The sequence below is a fragment of the Mustelus asterias genome, chromosome 28, assembly GCF_964213995.1.
Source record: "Mustelus asterias chromosome 28, sMusAst1.hap1.1, whole genome shotgun sequence".
Taxonomy (NCBI): Eukaryota; Metazoa; Chordata; class Chondrichthyes; order Carcharhiniformes; family Triakidae; genus Mustelus; species Mustelus asterias.
The window spans coordinates 14,184,579-14,202,934 of record NC_135828.1 but is presented as its reverse complement, the minus strand read 5'-3'; the positions used below and the strand labels follow the sequence as shown (position 1 = coordinate 14,202,934).

The window sequence follows — 18,356 nt, the reverse complement described above, 5'->3', positions numbered from 1 at the left end:
TAAATTTACCATACCTTTCTCAAACAGCTGCAGGGTGAATAGTAACTATGAAGTCTAATGTTGATGCAGACCGATAAACAGTATGGATGAGATATATCCAGTCTAAAATAGCACCACCACTATACGCCCTATCTCTGCCTAACCCCATAATTCAGTGTTACGTGTGGTTATGGATGTCTGTGCTCTGTGAGTCTATCTTTTTCCTACAGGTATTATTTCAGCCCTTTCAGATAATAAGGAATGTTTAATTGCATTGTTAATTGATTTTTTTGCACTGCATTATTACAATGATTGATTGCTATGTTGATGGAAATGTTAAATGCAGCCCATGTAAAGTATCAGGGCAGTAAGGAGGGAGAGGCTTGCGGAGAACAGATAACCTTGATGTTAAGAGCTACATCCTTTGGATATGTCTTTCCTTGACATATTGATGGCTCTGGAATGGGAAAAGCTGATTGTATGCAGAATACAATCATTAAACCCACTTCAGTGCACTGTTGATTAATTTGTTTTTTCCTGAAGGTTCTAGTTAAACAGAAGGCCTCAGTAACCTCAAGAGCAGCAATATTTCAGTGGAAATTGTCTTAACTGATTTTCTCTTCTTCCTTTCACTCCTCCTCACCTCCCTCCCCCTGCAAAAAAAAATCTGTTTCCATCATCAGTACAGCAGAATAATCATTCGCCACCAGTAGCAAGTCTGAAGACAGCACATGCCCACATCAAAGCAGAGCATGTCAATGTCATTCAAGGATGTGGAGATACACTCCCATTTTTAAACAAAGTATGACATATGAGGAACAAAGTGTTGATTGTTCCACTGCCAAATTGTACATAATGGAAACATTAGCTTCAAGATAACTTTTAATCTGTCAGACTAATGGGTTCTTAATGTGTATAGGGGTTTAAATGTATGCCAGCCATGTCTGTATAAGGTAATATACTTGCGGCCCGAGAGGATCTCGATGACTGTACGCTCGACACAATATGGTTTATTATTGTGTGTCAGTTCATCATTCTGTTCCCACGGACTTTGAGCTGCTTCTCAATTTTCCCGAAACAGATTATATGAAGTAGAGGCCTGAGGTTTTCAGTTATAGATGCACTGCTGCCTCTCGAGTATATTCTGATAAAGCTGTGCCTCGCCAGGATGAATAAGTTACACAGAGAGCTTGAGATACAAACTTTTTTCAGAGCGTGCACATGTGCCTATGTTTCACAGCCTACCCTTGTACTGACTCTGTGCCCTGTTCCTTTATGCCGTGTCAGACATGTGGAAAAGAAAACTCGAATGTCAACTTTTCCAGATCAGATCGCGGCCGATTAAATCTCCTCAGTGAACATTAAGGGATGGAAATAGAAACTGACAGTCTTTACATTTGTAATAGGCATCATCTGTACCTAATTTTGGTTTGTTAAGTTGTAAGTTATCAAAGTTAACAAAATAAATAAAATAAAAGCATAAAGGTTTCATATTAAGAAAATGCATTTATAGCACATTTCTCTTCGTGTCATTTTCAATTTATCCACTCACGATATGTAACTAAACAAGTTGGCGCTGGCAGTGAATACATCTTTGGTCTCTATCAATTATTAGTTATGACATTTGCTAAAGCAACAGTTTATAGAGACAGTATCCCTTTTGTTGGAGTCGACAGTGTTTTTTTTAAAAAAAACTCTAACCTACAAAAGCCTGTTCATATTATTTCAGATTTTTGAAATTGGCGTTCTGAAGCATGAGATTTGTTACAAAATTCAAAAACTAATGGAATAAACCTGCAGACCAACGTGTTACTAAGATCTTCCCACTTGTGAAAAAGGCTGTCATAACTCAGTCGCAACTGAGATCATGGGTCAATCTATACATGTAACACAATCTTGGATCTCAGTCTGTTTTGAGTTTAATCTTAGCAAGGGAGTTCCTGTTGATCAAGGCACCCCTGGGATAAGAAGGAGAAAATGAACAAGGATTCCCTCTTCTCGCTAGTATCAAAGCTCCCAGCCTGTGGGTTGATGTCAACTAGTGACGTCACCCACCATTGAATACTCTGCTGGCATTTACCATCAAGACACGTGATAATGAATAATAATCACTGGGGCAAGGTGTCAAAGGATGGTTGATGCCCATTGATAACCAAAAAAAAAGGGTCTGGGTGTTCAGGAGAGAAAGAGTCCACATTGGCAGAAAAGAAAGGGTAAAATGATTCCAAAATGAACAGCCTGTCAATATATTAGGTGTAAAATTAGTATCCTATAACTACATATTACTGGCAGATTCAAGAAGAATTACAGCTCCAGTATCCATTATCTGAAATCCTTGGGAATGATTGCGTTTCGGATTTCAGATAATTTTGCTTTTCGGATACCGCATTTAGGACTAGGCCTACTTAATTTACAATAGCCCAAGCCTAGGCTACCTATAGTCTAAAATAAATAAGATAGCTAGAAAAGTCAGATGTTATCACTGAATAATAAATACAGGGTACCCTTAGTAAGTTTCCACCGTCATTTGTGATTCTGCTTGTAGGAGGGAGTTCAGGGTGTTGATATGTAGACAGACAACTAGACTTCCCGCGCTGAAGATCGGGTATTGTCAGTGGGGTGTGTGTCAGCTTGGGTCATGTTGGCTCAGGTCAGGGACTCCCCACGCTTAAGGGTGGGTGCAATCGACAAGGTTTTGTTGGTTCACGTCAGGGACTTGTTGCACTAAAGGTTGGCTGCGGTTGGTGAGATTCCTTTTGGCTCGAATCGTGTCAACTCGAGTCAAGAACTTGCCACACTAAAAATTGAGTGTGGTCTGTGAGGTTCCTGTGGGTTCGGGTTGTGTCAGCTTGGGTCAGGGACCTCTTGTGCTAAAGATTGGGTGCAGTGGGCGAGCACCAGAGATTGGTGAGGTTCAAAAAAAGTGCAGTTTTCGGATGTGTTTGGTTTTTGGATTTGTGGCAAAAGGGAACATGATCTGCATTTCTTAACACATTTACAATATCATAGAATTCCTACAGTGTAGAAAGAGGCCATTCGGTCCTTTGAGTCTGCACCGACCACAATCCCACCCAGGCCCTATACCCACAACCCTATGTATTTACCCTACTAGTCTCCCTGACAGTAAGGGGCAATTTAGCACGGCCAATCCACTTAACCTGCACATTTTTGGATATATAATTTTAGGTTTTAATATATTTTAGATTTTTGTTTAAATTTTGTTTTGCAAACTCCTAATAAAATGTCACCCCTATTTTTTGTATGCTTTGACTGCACATTGTTTGTCTGCGGCTTTGGATGGATTGCTGTTGTTTACTTAGTTTCCTTCATACATTGACCTACTATCTTTTCCTTGGAAACAGATTGAGTATTGATGAGCTAGGTTTGTATTGAGTGAGGCTTCAAGAAGAGAACACAGACTATCCAGTATTTTTCCCAGGCTTAGGTTGAGTCTATACATTTAATGTTCCAATTTAGATATATTGGGGCAGCACGGTGGCACAGCACTGTTGCCTCATTGCGCCAGGGACCCGGGTTCGATTCCCGGCTTGGGTCACTGTCTGTGTGGTGTTTGCACATTCTCCCCATGTCTGTGTGGGTTTTCCCCAGGTGCTCTGGTTTCCTCCCACAGTCTAAAGATGTGCAGGTTAGGTGGATTGGCCATGCTAAATTGCCCCTTAGTGTCAGGAGGACTAGCTAGGGTAAATGCATAGGGTTATGGGGATAAGGCCTGGGTAGGATTGTGGTCGGTGCAGACGTGATGGGCCGAATGACCTCCTTCTGCACTGTAGGGATTCTATGATATCCAATAGGCTTTTAGCCACATACTTGTTGTGCCACAGTGAGGATATGCATCTTCTTACAACTAACAGAGTTGTGCCAATCTGCTTAGTATAATGTGCTCTCTTCACCAGTGGCAATGTATGGATAGTGAGTAGGTTTGTAGGTGAGTAGTTGTCCAGGATTTTCCGAGGGTCTCTGGGAAACAAAGGTTAATTTTCAGGCCACTGCTTGCTGGGAAGTCTGGAGAAAAGTGTAAGAAATTGAAGGAAATGTGAATATTTTTCATTTTCTTTGAACACTTAACAGTTCTAAAGATATTGCAGTGGGGATAAAAAGGCTGTTTGATGAACCGGCATAATCAGTTAAGAGTCTGTTTGCTTTCTAATTGCCGTAGGAAAGTAGGGCATGTGAAGATTAATGTGTTGGGAAACCAAAGGCAGGAACATGTGTGTGGGCAGAAAGGTTGGAGATGGGAGGTCATGTGATGAAGCTTTCAGGAATCCATTAAACCAGATCTGGCAACCCTAGTGAGAGCATTTGTGGTGATAATTTTGGCCTACTATCCACAATAGTTGGATTAGAGGGAATGACCAGAACATGTGTTAACCACATATTACAGTACATTGTCCATACGCATAACTAACAATTTAACCAAGTATTCTTTTCCCCTCAAGATTACTTCAGTACTGAATTGGATTCTGAAAGTTGAACATGGGGAAACTTGGGAGTAAATTACATTTTTGGTCTAATGATCCTTTAAATTCTCATGAATTATAATCAATCATGCTTGTAAAAGAACTCCCATCACAAGCTCTCAAACTACAATGCAAGTATGATTCATTACAGCGATTAAAAAGTCTGCCAATACCTTACTTTTTCATCCAAAATGCATTTTTGCATCACTAATTTGGAAAGGATTTTGTACAAAATGCAACCATATGTAAAATATCAAAATGTGTAAACCTGCCAGAGAGAGAGGCATGGTGAGGAAAATACAAGTAAATGGATGGGCATGTTACCATAACTTGAATTGAAAATGACAGGGTTCAGTTGTTGCAACACAATAATCCAGAAAATGACTTCTACATTTTGAAAATGCAACTCTGGAATGTGAAACAACTCCAGTAAACATTTGGATGAAAATTCCTTGAAAGGAATGATGCAGACACCAGAAATGTTGTTTTTAATACATAGAAGGTAGCTCTTACATACATTTACATTTGCTAACACAGTCAAATCTTACAAGTTTTTACCAGTACATTGTTTTCTCTAGCCAGTTTCCATGATGTGGAGATGCCGGCGTTGGACTGGGGTGGGGACAGTAAGAAGTCTCGCAACACCAGGTTAAAGTCCAACAGGTTTATCTGGAATCACGAGCTTTCCGAGCACTGCTCCTTCGTCAAGAGAGTCGCCTGATGAAGGAGCAGCGCTCCAAAAGCTCGTGATACCAAATAAACCTGTTGGACTTTAACCTGGTGTTGTTAGACTTCTTACAGTTTACAGGGGCCATTCCCTAATACAGTTTTGTCGACATATGGCTATGGCATGAGCACTTTAGACCAGAAATTTTGAGCGACGGAATCGTTTTCAAAGGTTTTTTTTCAGGAATTTATTGAAATCTCGATAATATGAAGGACTCAATGTAGAAAAGCACCACCTGATTTGTTAATGAGCCAATAGATTCAGAAGGTCTCATACTACATTCTGATTTCTGCGACAGCAATGGTAGGACATTTGAAGACGGATAAAATCAGCAGAGGTTCCCACTCTAGGTCGCTATCTTGAAATTGTGCATGTGTAGAGATCAGCTCAGGCTTAGTGTACGTCTTGTCCACATTCAATTAACTTGTTGGCTTGATTGAAGAGGGCCTTTTGGAAAGTGCAAGAGCTCTGCTGTACTGTGACTGTAATCCAGTATGAGTGGACTACCTGAAGGAAGGAAGGGACAAGATCTGGGGGAAGAGGGAAAGGAGTAGTTGTATTACGGTTTAAATAACAAAGAGAGCTTCTTTTTGTTGATGACAACTTGCAAACGATTCCAAGAAGGGAACAAAAGCATGAAATGCTGATAACTCCCTGGGTGTCTTGTAATATGATGTGGAGATGCTGGTGTTGGACTGGGGTGAACACATTAAGAAGTCTCACAACACCAGGTTAAAGTCCAACAGGTGTATTTGGTAGCACAAGCTTTCGGAGTGTGGCTCCTTCTTCAGGTGAGTCAAGTTGTGAGACTTCTTACTGTCTTGTAATACACATACTCTGATGTCGTCATCTGGTGTTAAAGGGACCTCAGTAGTTAACCAGTACTTCCAGTCAATTGGAAAGCGCTCACTTTGAAGGATTGTTTTAAAACCCTGAAGATGATAATGAAACAGAATTAGCAAATGATAGAATATTGGAATGCATTAACCATTTGAATGTTTTACACGTGTTCCAGCCTAATGTGCTTTTGTCCTGTGTATTTTTCAAGTCATAGGCTGGAATTTTACCGGTTTGCCTGCCACGGGAATCGGAGTGGGCGAGGGACGGAGCATGGAAAGGTCCATTGACCTTGGGTGGGATTTTACGGACGAGTGAGGCTTTAACACCCCGCCCATAGAGTCTTTTATTGTGCTGAAGGAGACCTTTTGACCAATCAAGTCCATGGTGGCTCTCCTTGAAGTAATCCAGACAGTACCTCCCACCCCCTTCTGATTGACCTTGTACCCTTGCAGGTTAATTTCCTCTTGAAATCATTGATTGTTTTTGCTTCCACCATTCTCATGGGCAGCAAGTTCCAGGTCATTACCACACACTGTGCAAAAAAAGTTCTTTCTCATGGCAGCCCCCCGCATCTCTTGCCCTTTTGAACAATTTCTTGGTACTTTGTATAGTTAAAGTTTAACTGTTCAATTTCAGCACTTCCTTTCATAAAGCAAATTGTTACTTTGTTTGTATGATATCTGAGCTTCCTATTTTAAATGAGTATCTTTTTATTGCCCCTTTGAAATCTAGTTTTAGCAGGTACACATGAAAGCCGTAAAATATGATTTGCTATCGACTCACAGCTGCATCGCCTGGTGTGGCTTCTCTGCAAAGCTGAGCCTTTTTTAAAAAAAAATTAAACAGTTTCAGACCCCGGGAGTTCAGAAATTTCAGCTGACTTTTACTGTCACTAGCTCGAGCACCTTTATCCCCAGGCGAACAGCAGCAGCTGGAATTTATTTCCCGCTGCCAGACAGTCCAACTGTTTTATGATACATCCAGAAATTCACTTTCTTTAATATTCGAACCTTTTATTCAAGGTGACAGCTGCTCACACGTTGCTGTACAGAGCACCTCAAGTAGCGAGAGTTTTCAGAAAAAATGAGTGTCCCGCCGTTACAAGCTCACAATGTAGAATGACTGAGGTTATCCCTAGGCCTCTGAGCCCCAACCTCCTTGACAGAACAACCGCTGGTAACATAAAACTTGACTACAGTTTGTAATGATGTCTGGGGAAAACTAGGCGGAGGAGCAGCAGAGAGTACTGCAAGTGATAGGAGATGATGTCAGATTCAGTTAGAAGTGCAGACAGTGTTCGAATATGGTTGGCACTAATATGGTACCAGTATCTTTCTCCTCATATCTGTTTTCTGTCACTGCTCACAATTCTGGGCCTGTCTCCACAACTGACAATGTCTTTTCAGATCACGTTATTGCCAGCACAGAGTGCACTCAGCACATCATCACTCAGCTCCTTTGTTTGAAGCCTGGTCTTTTGTCATTAATGCACTTGATATCTATTTAAAACTGCCGGAGAATATGGGATCTGTTTTCCTGTCTCGAGATCATTGACAATATTAATACCACATGTCCTTGCTTCATATTCTAAGCGCTGACACCTAGCTGCAGTCTCCTGCATTCATCAAGTGGCTCTTTCACCAGGATGTCTGTTAACAGTCCTGTTTCTAATCCGTCAGTAACACCAGCAGATTGCAATCACCAACTGTTAACATAACCTACAAAAACATGTTCTTAACAAGTCACTTCATTTATTTTATTTTGGTGATGGGGTGAGAGGGTTGGCGGGCTGGAGAGGAGCATGATAAATCTAGCGTGTAAAGGGCAGAAGCCTAAATTGTTTCTGGAAAGAACTGATCCGGATAGCCTGAAGTCATTGAGTGTTAAACATTGGCCAGATATCCCTACAGTTGAGAGTATGTAACCCAGTCAAATCATGCAGCCTCTGTCAGCATCTATGCTTTAAGCTTATCAATGGAATCAATAGCCTGCCCGGCTGACCTCAGGTCAAAGTACAAATGCCAAGAACTCACTCTTTTGTTTACTGTCCTTCTCCAAGTTTGGCCAGTGACTTTGTTGAGTGCTATGCCTGTTGTCAGTACAGTTGGGCACCTTGATAAAATTTTCTGCCAATAATTTTACGTGCTGTGGAAGGCCTGCAGATTGTTAAAGAAATTGCAAGGTAACTTTACGTATATAATGTAAAGAATTGATCAATGTTTACAAGTTGGGGGCTGGACAAAGGTAGTTTAATGAACCAATTAAAAGGCATTACATTGCACAAAATGATTCAATAATTTAGTGTGTAACATTTGGGTATCGTGTCAAGTGGGAAATAAAATCTCTTTTTTTGCACAGTTGACACATCATCCTTACACTTTGGTGCTCTTTCCTCCTGAGACCAACATGATAGTGCCATACGTCTCATGAATCATTATTTTCCCCGCATGTTCGCCTTTCAAGGATGCCATTTCCCTCCCTGACACTGTTTAATCATAACTTCCCTCCATGAGCCTGTCAATCCCTTCTGGAGATCATCATGAATGATGTTCTTCTCCTGAGAGCAGTTCTCCCAGCATCAAAGGGCAAATAAATGATAGACTGATCCCATCCACTGCTTAAAAATTAAGGAGATCAATAATGAAAAAAGTCCAGAAACTTAAATTACATGAAACATGTCAATATATCACGATAAAGATAAAGTTTGCATTTAAATAAAGGAATCCTTCAGATCGCTGAGAAATAACTGCCTCCCTCATTTGAACTCTAAGACATTGTGTAGTCATGTTAAGGACCGTTTGATGAGAGTTGTTTGTTCTTCTGCCTTCCTTGGTGAATTATTCCGCTCCTTTGTAGCCCAAGAGCAAAAAAAATGAAGGCACCGTGTATTCAAATGTGAAAAGAGGACATACAACAGCACTTGGTTTGTAGATAAAATAACCAACGAGTGATGTCTGATGAATGCCTGGTGTGCTATAACAGCTGACTTAGTGCAGTTCTGTACTTGTCCCTTAGCCAACAGGCTCCATTGCACAGAGTCTGTCCTGCACAATGAACTACTTGTACAAAATAAAAGCAAATTACTACGGATGCTGGAATCTGAAACCGAAAAGAGATAATGCTGGAAAATCTCAGCAGGTCTGGCAGCATCAGTAAGGAGAGCATAGAAACATAGAAGATAGGAGCAGGAGGAGGCCATTTGGCCCTTCGAGCCTGCTCCGCCATTCATCACGATCATGGCTGATCATCCAACTCAATAGCCTAATCCTGCTTTCTCCCCATAACCTTTGATCCCAAACATCCCAAGTGCCACATCCAGCAACATATCAAAGCTTCAGCTTTGACAAAGGGTCGCCTGGACTCGAAACGTCAGCTCTTTTCTCTCCTTACAGATGCTGCCAGATCTGCTGGGATTTTCCAGCGTTTTCTCTTTTGGAACTACTTGTACAAGTTCAATTAAGTTACGCTTTTTAGGGTTGAAGCAATATGATGGTTTTATCTTGTGATGGGAATGGTTGTATGCTGTTCAATGTAATTGCTGTACATTAATGTCCTGACCTAGTAAATTAAAGTAAAAGTTTTATGCACATTATGAAATTTTAGAAAGTAAGTCAAAATAATTTATGAAAATACTCATTTATTTGGTCTCATGAGGTGCTGACTTGGCCTCACAACTCCTGGGTAGTAAAAGGAAAGATGAATCAAGGTTCTTTCTGTAGGTCACTGGAATGTACATGTACGGATGCTTGGTGAGGTCTGGGTAGGTCTTGGTTGTGATACCTCCACAGCCAAATAGCCCAGGAACATTCACTGCAGAGACTCAATTATGAATAAAGGTGACTTGGATGAGGTGCCAAAGAAGACTATTCATTGAAACTGCACCTCAGCAAGGAATCAACACACTCGGGGATGAGGAACAGAGAAAACCATGTTTTAAAACCAAACGCTTTGATTTAATACATGTGAATTTACTTTGTGCTCACTGCAGGAATAAGGAATATTAAAGAAAAGGTGCTAAAATTTGATTTCTTCCTAATTAAGTATTGCCTCCCCGACCCCTGCCGTTCCCCCCCCCCCCCCATCCCCCACCCCCCGGCCACCCCCACCCCCCTTCCACACTTCGATAAAATTCAAAATTGCCTCTAACCTGTCCAAAATCAGTCAATGAGTAGGAAATTTAAAGCGAATTTTTCACTCCCTCTCCATCAGTTTATTTCTGTGCAATGCCAGCATTCTAGCTTCTCTGATTGCTCACATTTTGTTGCATTTCTAGGCGTTTGTCCCTCGTGGACTTGCATCCGGGAAGGTTGATTGAGGCTACTCAACTGCTTTACACTTTGTACGTTAAATAGGCATCAGAAAATTGCCTTTTATCTCTTCTGTGTGGACTAAATTCAAACTCGGAGCTGAAAGGAAATGTTCTAACCCACTGTATCGCCTAGTTGCCTGATGGTCAGATTTTATCTGCAGACTCTGTTCCATGCGATAACCTTATCTAAAGGCGTTGTCTTTCCACGGTCCACTGTGACAGGCCAGCTAATTGAAGTGCTTAGTGTGTCAGAGGGAACAACTTTATTCCTAGTTTAACCATAAAGTGATATAACCTGCTTTGGGATGGAGTTTTCCACCTTCCGAGCAGGAAGATACTTAACCTGCCCCAGTGATTATCTTTATTTGAGGCACAGAATAGTGCTGAGTTTCGGTTTGCATGGAGCTAGGTACAGCCAAATGGGCATCCTGATAAAGAACAATGTATAAGTTTGTTTTCTTTAAATGAAACTAAAAGACAATATTAACTGTGGTTTCTTTGTGTGTTTTTGTAGGTGTTTTTGCAAAATGTCGCTACGTCTATCATGGAAGGCACTCAGAGGGGAACAGATTCATTCGTGATGACCAGCTTTAAGAACAGTTCTGTCAGGCTACCTGCTTTCATCTTTCCATATATTATATATATTATATTATATTCAAAGCTGAAGATTTATCCAAATACAAAGAAACACAGAGAATACAATGTCAGCCTGCTAGTGTCTTCTGCTGACTTTGCCATGCCTGTCAAGATCAACCTTTCAGCCTAGTCTGAGCAGGCACATAGAGATTGACATGATTGCCTTTAAGCAGGTCCCTTCTATCGCCATGACAGACAGCTGCACCGAGGCTGTATGCCTGACAGGATGAACCTCATGATGGATTGCCTGGTGCAACTGCTGCTCATGGGAGGGCAGAGGTCACACCTGAGGTTGAACTGAGCATGCTTATTGCATCACACCAAGTTCCAGAAAGTCACATTAAGCCCTTACTGCACTCATTACAATGACTTGTTGTTGAGTAATGGGAAAATTCTGTTCCATTTTATAGATGGCCATGGACAAGATGAAATGAATAGTCATATTAAACCGTAAATCCCATTGACTGACCAACATTATTTCAGGGACTTTATCTTGATTTATCTTTTGCCTTATGGGTCTTATTTTGAGGTTGGGAAGATTAAATATCAGCTCCATTAGATGAGATTCTCTTTTTAACTTTGATCAGTGACGGTTCACTAGCAAAATTGACAACTCTAGCAGGCTGAATAGATTGTGCTGGTATCTCTCTGTGGCTTTGACTTTTGATGTATTGAAAACCCAGTCTACCTTTACTGCAACTTTTTTTCTTAAGCAGCAGATCATTTTTGAACCATGTAAATTTTTTTTTAATGTCACACTTGCTGTCTCTTACCAAATTTGAGTGGAATTTGCAATTTATCAGTGCTGTAAAAAGATAGAGAAAAAAAATCTTTTGTAGCTTATCCTCTTCTGTGTTTAAAACCTATTCAGTTGAGGGTCAGTCTTTTTTGTAAAAGACTTTTCAGCCTTTTTTTAGTGCCAGTAGTGCAGCGGCGGGATAATCTGACAGCATTAAACTCATTTTTTTCTACATAATACAGTGTTGTATTTGGCTTGTTCAAAATGGTGCAGCACTGTTTGGTCAGGTACTTTGCTACATCTCCACTGTGCACTGTTTGGGTTTTCTACAATGGACATGTTGCTGTTTTATATTTAACGGTGGCTAAACATTTTGTTATACTTGTTTTTCTACATGGTATAGCATTGTGGCTTTGTCATATTTTGATAAAGTAACAATGTTTGGATACAGGTTTTCTATACGTAACTTTTCTATGCTGTCTTGTTTAATACAGATGATTTCTAAGAAGCGCGAATTTACAATTTATCCAGTGGATCCATTGAAAAATTGAGCAGTGATGAGTAAGATTTACTGTAAAGCAGATAGCCTGTCTAAACAATATGAAATTATTGCAAGTATTATTTACCTGAGCTAAGGATATTATGTTACATTATTTAGGCTTAAAAACTAACAAAGTTGAATTCTTCACTTTGTCAATCTGTGCCTGGTACACACACTGCAATAATTTATGTCCCGTATTTTGCAAAACAATATAGTTAATAGCAGTTTGTTATCTAAAAACTCTGATGACGGTTTCACTTATTAATAAAGTAAAAGCATTCACTAAATTGTTGGATTCTTATTTGTCTGCTGAAAGCTTTTTCTTGCTCAACTTGGAATCTTCAATGTAGTCTCAAGCTTAACTGCAACTATGGGATTGTAAGCACGTGGATAATGCTTGAAATAGGCTGTAACTATTTCCGGAACAAATTCTTGGATTGCCGCTCTAAAAAAGATCTCAATCTGTTTTAAAGATTCAAAAATGAAGAAATAATTCACCGGTGACGCTCACTTTCTTCCACGGCATTTTTGATAATAACTGTAAGAAGTTCACTTTTAAGTCTGAGCTAATATCAATCCAAATTGAACCAAATGTGCAAATGTTTAGCGTTAACTTCATTTAGATTGTCAGCCTTTTAACTATTCCCTTCCCAAGTACCTTTTTATTTATGCATTCTCCCATCGCAATGAGGTTCCCAACTTGGGAAAAGTAATAATGAACTTGCCCACAGGGAGGGAAAAGATGTGAGATGCTCTCCCAGACTGACGGCACGGTGGCTTAGTGTTCAGCACTGCTGCCTCACAGCGACAGGGAACCGGGTTCGATACCTGGCTTGGGTCACTGTCTGTGTGGAGTTTGCACGTTCTCCCTGTGTCTGCGTGGGTTTCCTCCGGGTTTTCCGGTTTCCTCCCACAGTCCAAAAGATGTGCTGGTTAGGGTGCATTGCCCATGCCAAATTCTCCCTCAGTGTACCCGAACAAGCGCCAGAATGTGGCGACTAGGGGATTTTCACAGTAACTTCATTGCAGTGTTAATGTAAGCCTGCTTGTGATTAATAAATAAAACTTTAACTTTATACTTCTTAGGACCCAAGAGTGCTAATGGTACAGGCTCACATATCATCTGGGTCATCAGATATTTTCCCACAGAAATGGATGGGGAAAGTAATGATGGTTGCATGTGGGAGAGCTGTTTAACACGGTGTGGTCAACACCTGAGAGGGGTAGCACAGCTGCAATCCTAAATTGAAATTTAATGACACCTTGGGGGGGGGGGGGGGATTTAAACTTTTTTTGGCATGATTGAGCTAAGATGGGCTGAGTGGCCTCTCTCAACTGTGAATCACCACAGAACTATCACAAACTTAGCAACAATATGCGTTTACAGAGAGGCATAAGTTTACAGTTTGATTAGCTGCACATTGTGCAAATCCTAAAGTGAGGGTTAGAGATGGGGGAAGAGAAACCTGGAATATCAAATGTTTCAAATGACCTTTTGGTTAAAAATATTTTTGTGGAACAACAGTCTGGCTACATTACAAACTTGAGCCTGGGAACCTTTTATTTTGCAGCGTGAAAAAAAGCAGTGTTGTTCAGAGAGAGACGAGATCTCACCCAGCTTTCCCCCCGGAATGTGGGATTGCACCTTTACTATATTTGAGGTCAGCTGATGATGAAAATAATGCAAAAATCATTTAAATTATTTTTCCTAGTCCCCTGATGCCTTTTCTGTGCAGGCCCAAAAATCAACAGTGCCAGCATTGGTCGAAAAGATTAGACCCAAGGGGTGGGATTTTATGGCCTTTCTTATCCAAAAACTGGAAAATCCCCCTCCCCTGAGGTCAACGGACCTTTCCATGGTCCGCCCCTCGCTCGCTCCAATTCCCGTGGCGGGCGGGACAGTAAAATTCCAGCAAAAGTGTCATCTAAACATCAGCCTTTGTCAGACATATTGGCTATTTATTTATGTGCAATTAATGGCTTAAAGAATCTGCTTCAGAAAATAACTTTTTAAAAAATGTTTTTGAGAAAACTCCAAGCAATAATGAACAAGAATGTTTCCATTTATTGTTTAAATGCCAAGTCTAATTTTAGCTTGAGGCAATGCATCTAAATAACAGTATTGCCATTGAGTTTAGTGTGTCTGGTGAACAGACACCAGACTCAGGAAAGTTACAATTAGGTTTTTCTTTCACTTGGATTTGAGTTTCTTAAACTATGCAGCGCAGGCACTCACACTCACTTCCACCAGTGACTGAATATAGGGCGGAATTCAAATAGGAAAGGATTTTTTTACCCTTGGCCTGCGCTTAGTTAGTTGAATTCAGCTGACAGCAGTAACATGGCCGCACCCTTGCCCTCTGCGTCCTTGGATTAAGAAGTGGTGAAGTTAGCCAAGCTGCTTCTCATGATCATTATCCAATGACCTCTACAGGAAGTGCGCTATCATGGACATCAGGTGAAACAGGATCGGGCTCAGATGGGATGTTCCACAACCGCCCCCGTCTGCCCATTTGAATATCTGCCAACCCTTAACTTGCACACAAAGAATCACCAGTTGGGCCAGAATATACAGAGCACTGGTAAAGCATGTACAGCTGTGGCCCATCTGTATCAGACTTTAAGCAGAACATACATAAGGGACAAAAAAAATCAGAGGAATAATGAAAGGAGGAAAAATAAACAAAACTAGGAACTAGTAAATTATAAAGAGCGTCCTAAATAAAGTACAAAATGATACGTGCCCCATGCAACTATAAATTGATAGCAAACCGCTGTGAATAAATATTAGGCCATTTTGTTATAATAAGCTCACAATTGTCCATGAAGATGTTAATTTGGATGAATATTTCCACTGCTCTTGAGATCAAAATGACCTTCTCCAATTTTTGCTTCATAATTTTTATATGGCAAGTATTCCACTGAAATGGAAAAGGACAGGAGAATTAAGGAATTCATGTGTATTTGAGTTGTGCTCATCAATCTTTGGAAGCGGCACATCACAAAGGTCAAAGATAGCCTGCCGCTAAATTCTCTGTAGCGCTGCTTCCTATGAGAAAATGTGCACATTTTGCTTTGACATGTTAAAAAAAAACTTGGTCATTACTGCATAGATTTCCAAATGACCATGTTTATTTGTCTGTGTTTTGATATGTTTAGAGGATACTTGGAATGACAGTTGGAAGAGGGAGCTACAACAAGTTTCCCCCCCCCTACAAAATGTCATCTTTCCCCTGGCTGGGATACAGAAGCATCCTAATGAAAAGAGCAGACATTTAAAAGTTTCTGACAGATGTCAGGGACGCTGCCATTGAGCCGGTGCTCCTGATGTAGCTCGAGATGACAGCATCAGAGGGAACGGAGCTGGCTGCGGGACATTCCGAGTTTGGTACGTGTCGCATTCGATCCTTGTTCACTGGAAGTAAGAAGTGGGGGTGGGGGGGTCGGGGGGGGGGGGGGGGGGGCAGTGGTGGGGAGGGAGCACGGGCGGAAGGTACTTTTCTATTTTTTTTCTTCTTCATCAGGCTCAAAGCTTCGGGCTTCAGGGTTGAGTGACAGATATGAACCAGTAGAAAATCCGCTGAAAGCAAGGAGCGTATCATGGACTGACATTCAGATTGATAGCACAAGGTGTTTGGGTATTTGGATCGAGTGAGATGTTCTAACTAATCATCGTGTGTGCCGAGTTAGCTGCATTCTGTACCTGTAGATATCAGCAAAGACTGGCTCAGGATGAACTCACTCGAAGGGAAGAAAAAGCGCCTATTTCTGGAAAGGTTTCAGATGAGCAGTATTTGTCATTGAGGGGGAGATGAGTGTAATTAGCTTGTCAGTCTAGTTTGGGCTGAGTTGGCTTGCAGTGGTAAGAAAGATGGACTGACTGCCAGAGGAGCTGACAGCCAGTCGATAATGCAGCAATTAATGTCATAAATAATTCTGGAACCAATTATATCAAAATGGACTCCATGCTTTGAAAAGGAACAGTATTCCCTTATCATTTCTTCTAACAGCAGGAACAGCTTTCATTTTTCTCCGTAATTACCTCTTATTCTACACTACAATACAATGGTTCTGTTCTTGCTACATTGGGATCTCTTCCCTCACAAATACATTTTTAAAAACAAAATGATAAAACATAGTACAGCACAATCCCGTGTAATGAAATCAGTTAATACCCTGCTACATCCAACTGGGAAACAATTAAGGGAAATAAAAACTTTAGTGAAATCCTATTTGGCATAAGCTTAGATAGGTTGGAAAAAAAAATCACTTAGCAGTGACATTTGGAAATGAAGATATTTATGAAAGAAATGGAATTGTCTTGATATTTTAGAGGTTGCCGTAGCATTACTAACATGCCTGCCGACACCACAGCTATTGATTTTTATTTTCTCATTGTAGGATTCTGAAAGCAAGATAAGACAATTCCCCATATACCAGAGTACAATAAGCACGAGGTGACTGAAATCCCTTTTCCCTTAAAGGCTACCTATGATTATTCTGGCCCTTTAGTATTGACAGCTTACAATGCTGAAGGTCATTGGAGGAGACTTGGCATATCTGTGTCACATGATTTTTGTTCGTGTTGTCACACGGAATTAATCTTCCAGACTGCGTGTTGCACAGTGTCAGTAATATGGAAGAAAATATTGGTTAAATACATCTAGTATATTTATAAGCTGCTGAAGGTCAAACCTGATATAATATACTGTTCAAGTAGTTGTGGCTCAAGGTCACCGAGGTTTCCTGTTCATAATGTATGAATATTGAAAGCCTCGCAGACTCCAATCAGCCGACCTGAACCTTGGAACAAAAATTTTACTAAGTAAATCAGTACATGTTCTGGCACTTCTATTAACCTTTAATACACTGCTGACAGTAAATGAGTAATGATAAATAATATGACGTGGTTACAAATCACTTTTAGTACCATGGGCAAAAGAACTGTACTGGCATGCCACCATCTGTTAGTACTTAAGCTTTGTTTTGTTTTACTGGTAAAATTAAACTATATTTCGAGCAAGAAATGCCTAATAACAAATTAAAAGAAAGCTTAATAAATTAGCTTCAACCTCTGGAGGGCTAAGTTATGAGTTTGTTTTAGATTGTTTGGAGCTAAGCTCTGCGAAAAAGGGAGCACAGTCCACTGTGGACATTTAATTCAGTCTTTGTTATTGAAATTCAGAATTATTTTCTTTTCAGCATGTAACACTATAGAAAATATGTTTTAAAAAAGGGGTGAAATGGGTTGGAAGAATTTTGTTTCTGCAACACAAACTCACAATCGCAAAGTGCTTTAGAACGACACAAGTGCTTTTAAAGTGTGGTCGTTGTTGTAATGTAGGAAATACCATTATAAAGTAGCCAACTTGTGCGCAGCAAGCTCTCACATACAGCAATGTGAAAATTAAAGACAACACAAGATACAATAAGTGACATAGTATGGTGTAGCCAAAATCCATCTCTTATCATATTAAGCTGGCTTATTACTTATTCACCTGGTAAAAAGTGTGTCTTTTTCCCCTCTCTACATAGAAATCCTGATTATTGCAACTTCCAATGTTTTTTCAAGGATTAATAGACTAATGGACTATGGTAGTCTAACAGAGCGGAGGCTATGGGTGGGATTTTCTGGCTATGCTTGCCCTGAGGTCAAAAAATCCCACCCGAGGTCAACGGACCTTTCCATGGTCTGTATCCCGCCCATTACAATTCCCATGGTGGGCGGGATGGGGAAAATTCCACCCCCCACGAGTTTAAATCCCACAATGGCTAGTTGTGAAATTGAATTAATAAACCTGTTAACTTGTGAGCTAGAACCAGAGCAAACAATGACCAATAAAGCTGCCAGATTGTCATAAAAACCTAACTGGTTCACGAATAACCTTCAGGGAAGGGAACCTGCCACCCACTCTGGTCTAGCGTATATGTGACACTAGTCTCTCAGTGTGTGTTTGATTTTCAACACCCTCCGGACAAGTGGGGAGCTGTAATAAATAATGTTGTGCTGTTTGTTCCTGGAAACAAAGGCCTTTGTTATATCTGTACAACATATACCCACAATGACTATTTCCCAGAAGCACTCAGACAGAAACAGATGGTGTACA

At 40.5% G+C, this 18,356-nt stretch overlaps 1 protein-coding gene and 1 long non-coding RNA gene across 4 annotated transcripts in view; one reads left to right on the top strand and one right to left on the bottom strand.

Annotated features, from left to right (window-relative positions):
* Positions 1-12,536, top strand: part of lrmda (leucine rich melanocyte differentiation associated) — a 957,716-nt gene extending 945,180 nt beyond the window's left edge. For all 3 annotated transcript variants that reach the window (XM_078199565.1, XM_078199564.1, XM_078199563.1), the window contains exon 7: positions 10,848-12,536. In XM_078199565.1, coding sequence (XP_078055691.1) covers positions 10,848-10,927 — 80 coding nt within the window. In that variant the 3' untranslated portion in view covers positions 10,928-12,536. The remainder of the gene's footprint in view (positions 1-10,847) is intronic.
* On the bottom strand, positions 4,925-10,472 carry LOC144480258 (uncharacterized). Its single transcript, XR_013495634.1, has 3 exons — positions 10,172-10,472; positions 8,058-8,180; positions 4,925-6,116 (listed from the first exon to the last, which is right to left on the bottom strand). It is a non-coding gene; the product is annotated as an uncharacterized LOC144480258 (long non-coding RNA).
* Positions 12,537-18,356: the final 5,820 nt, after the last annotated feature.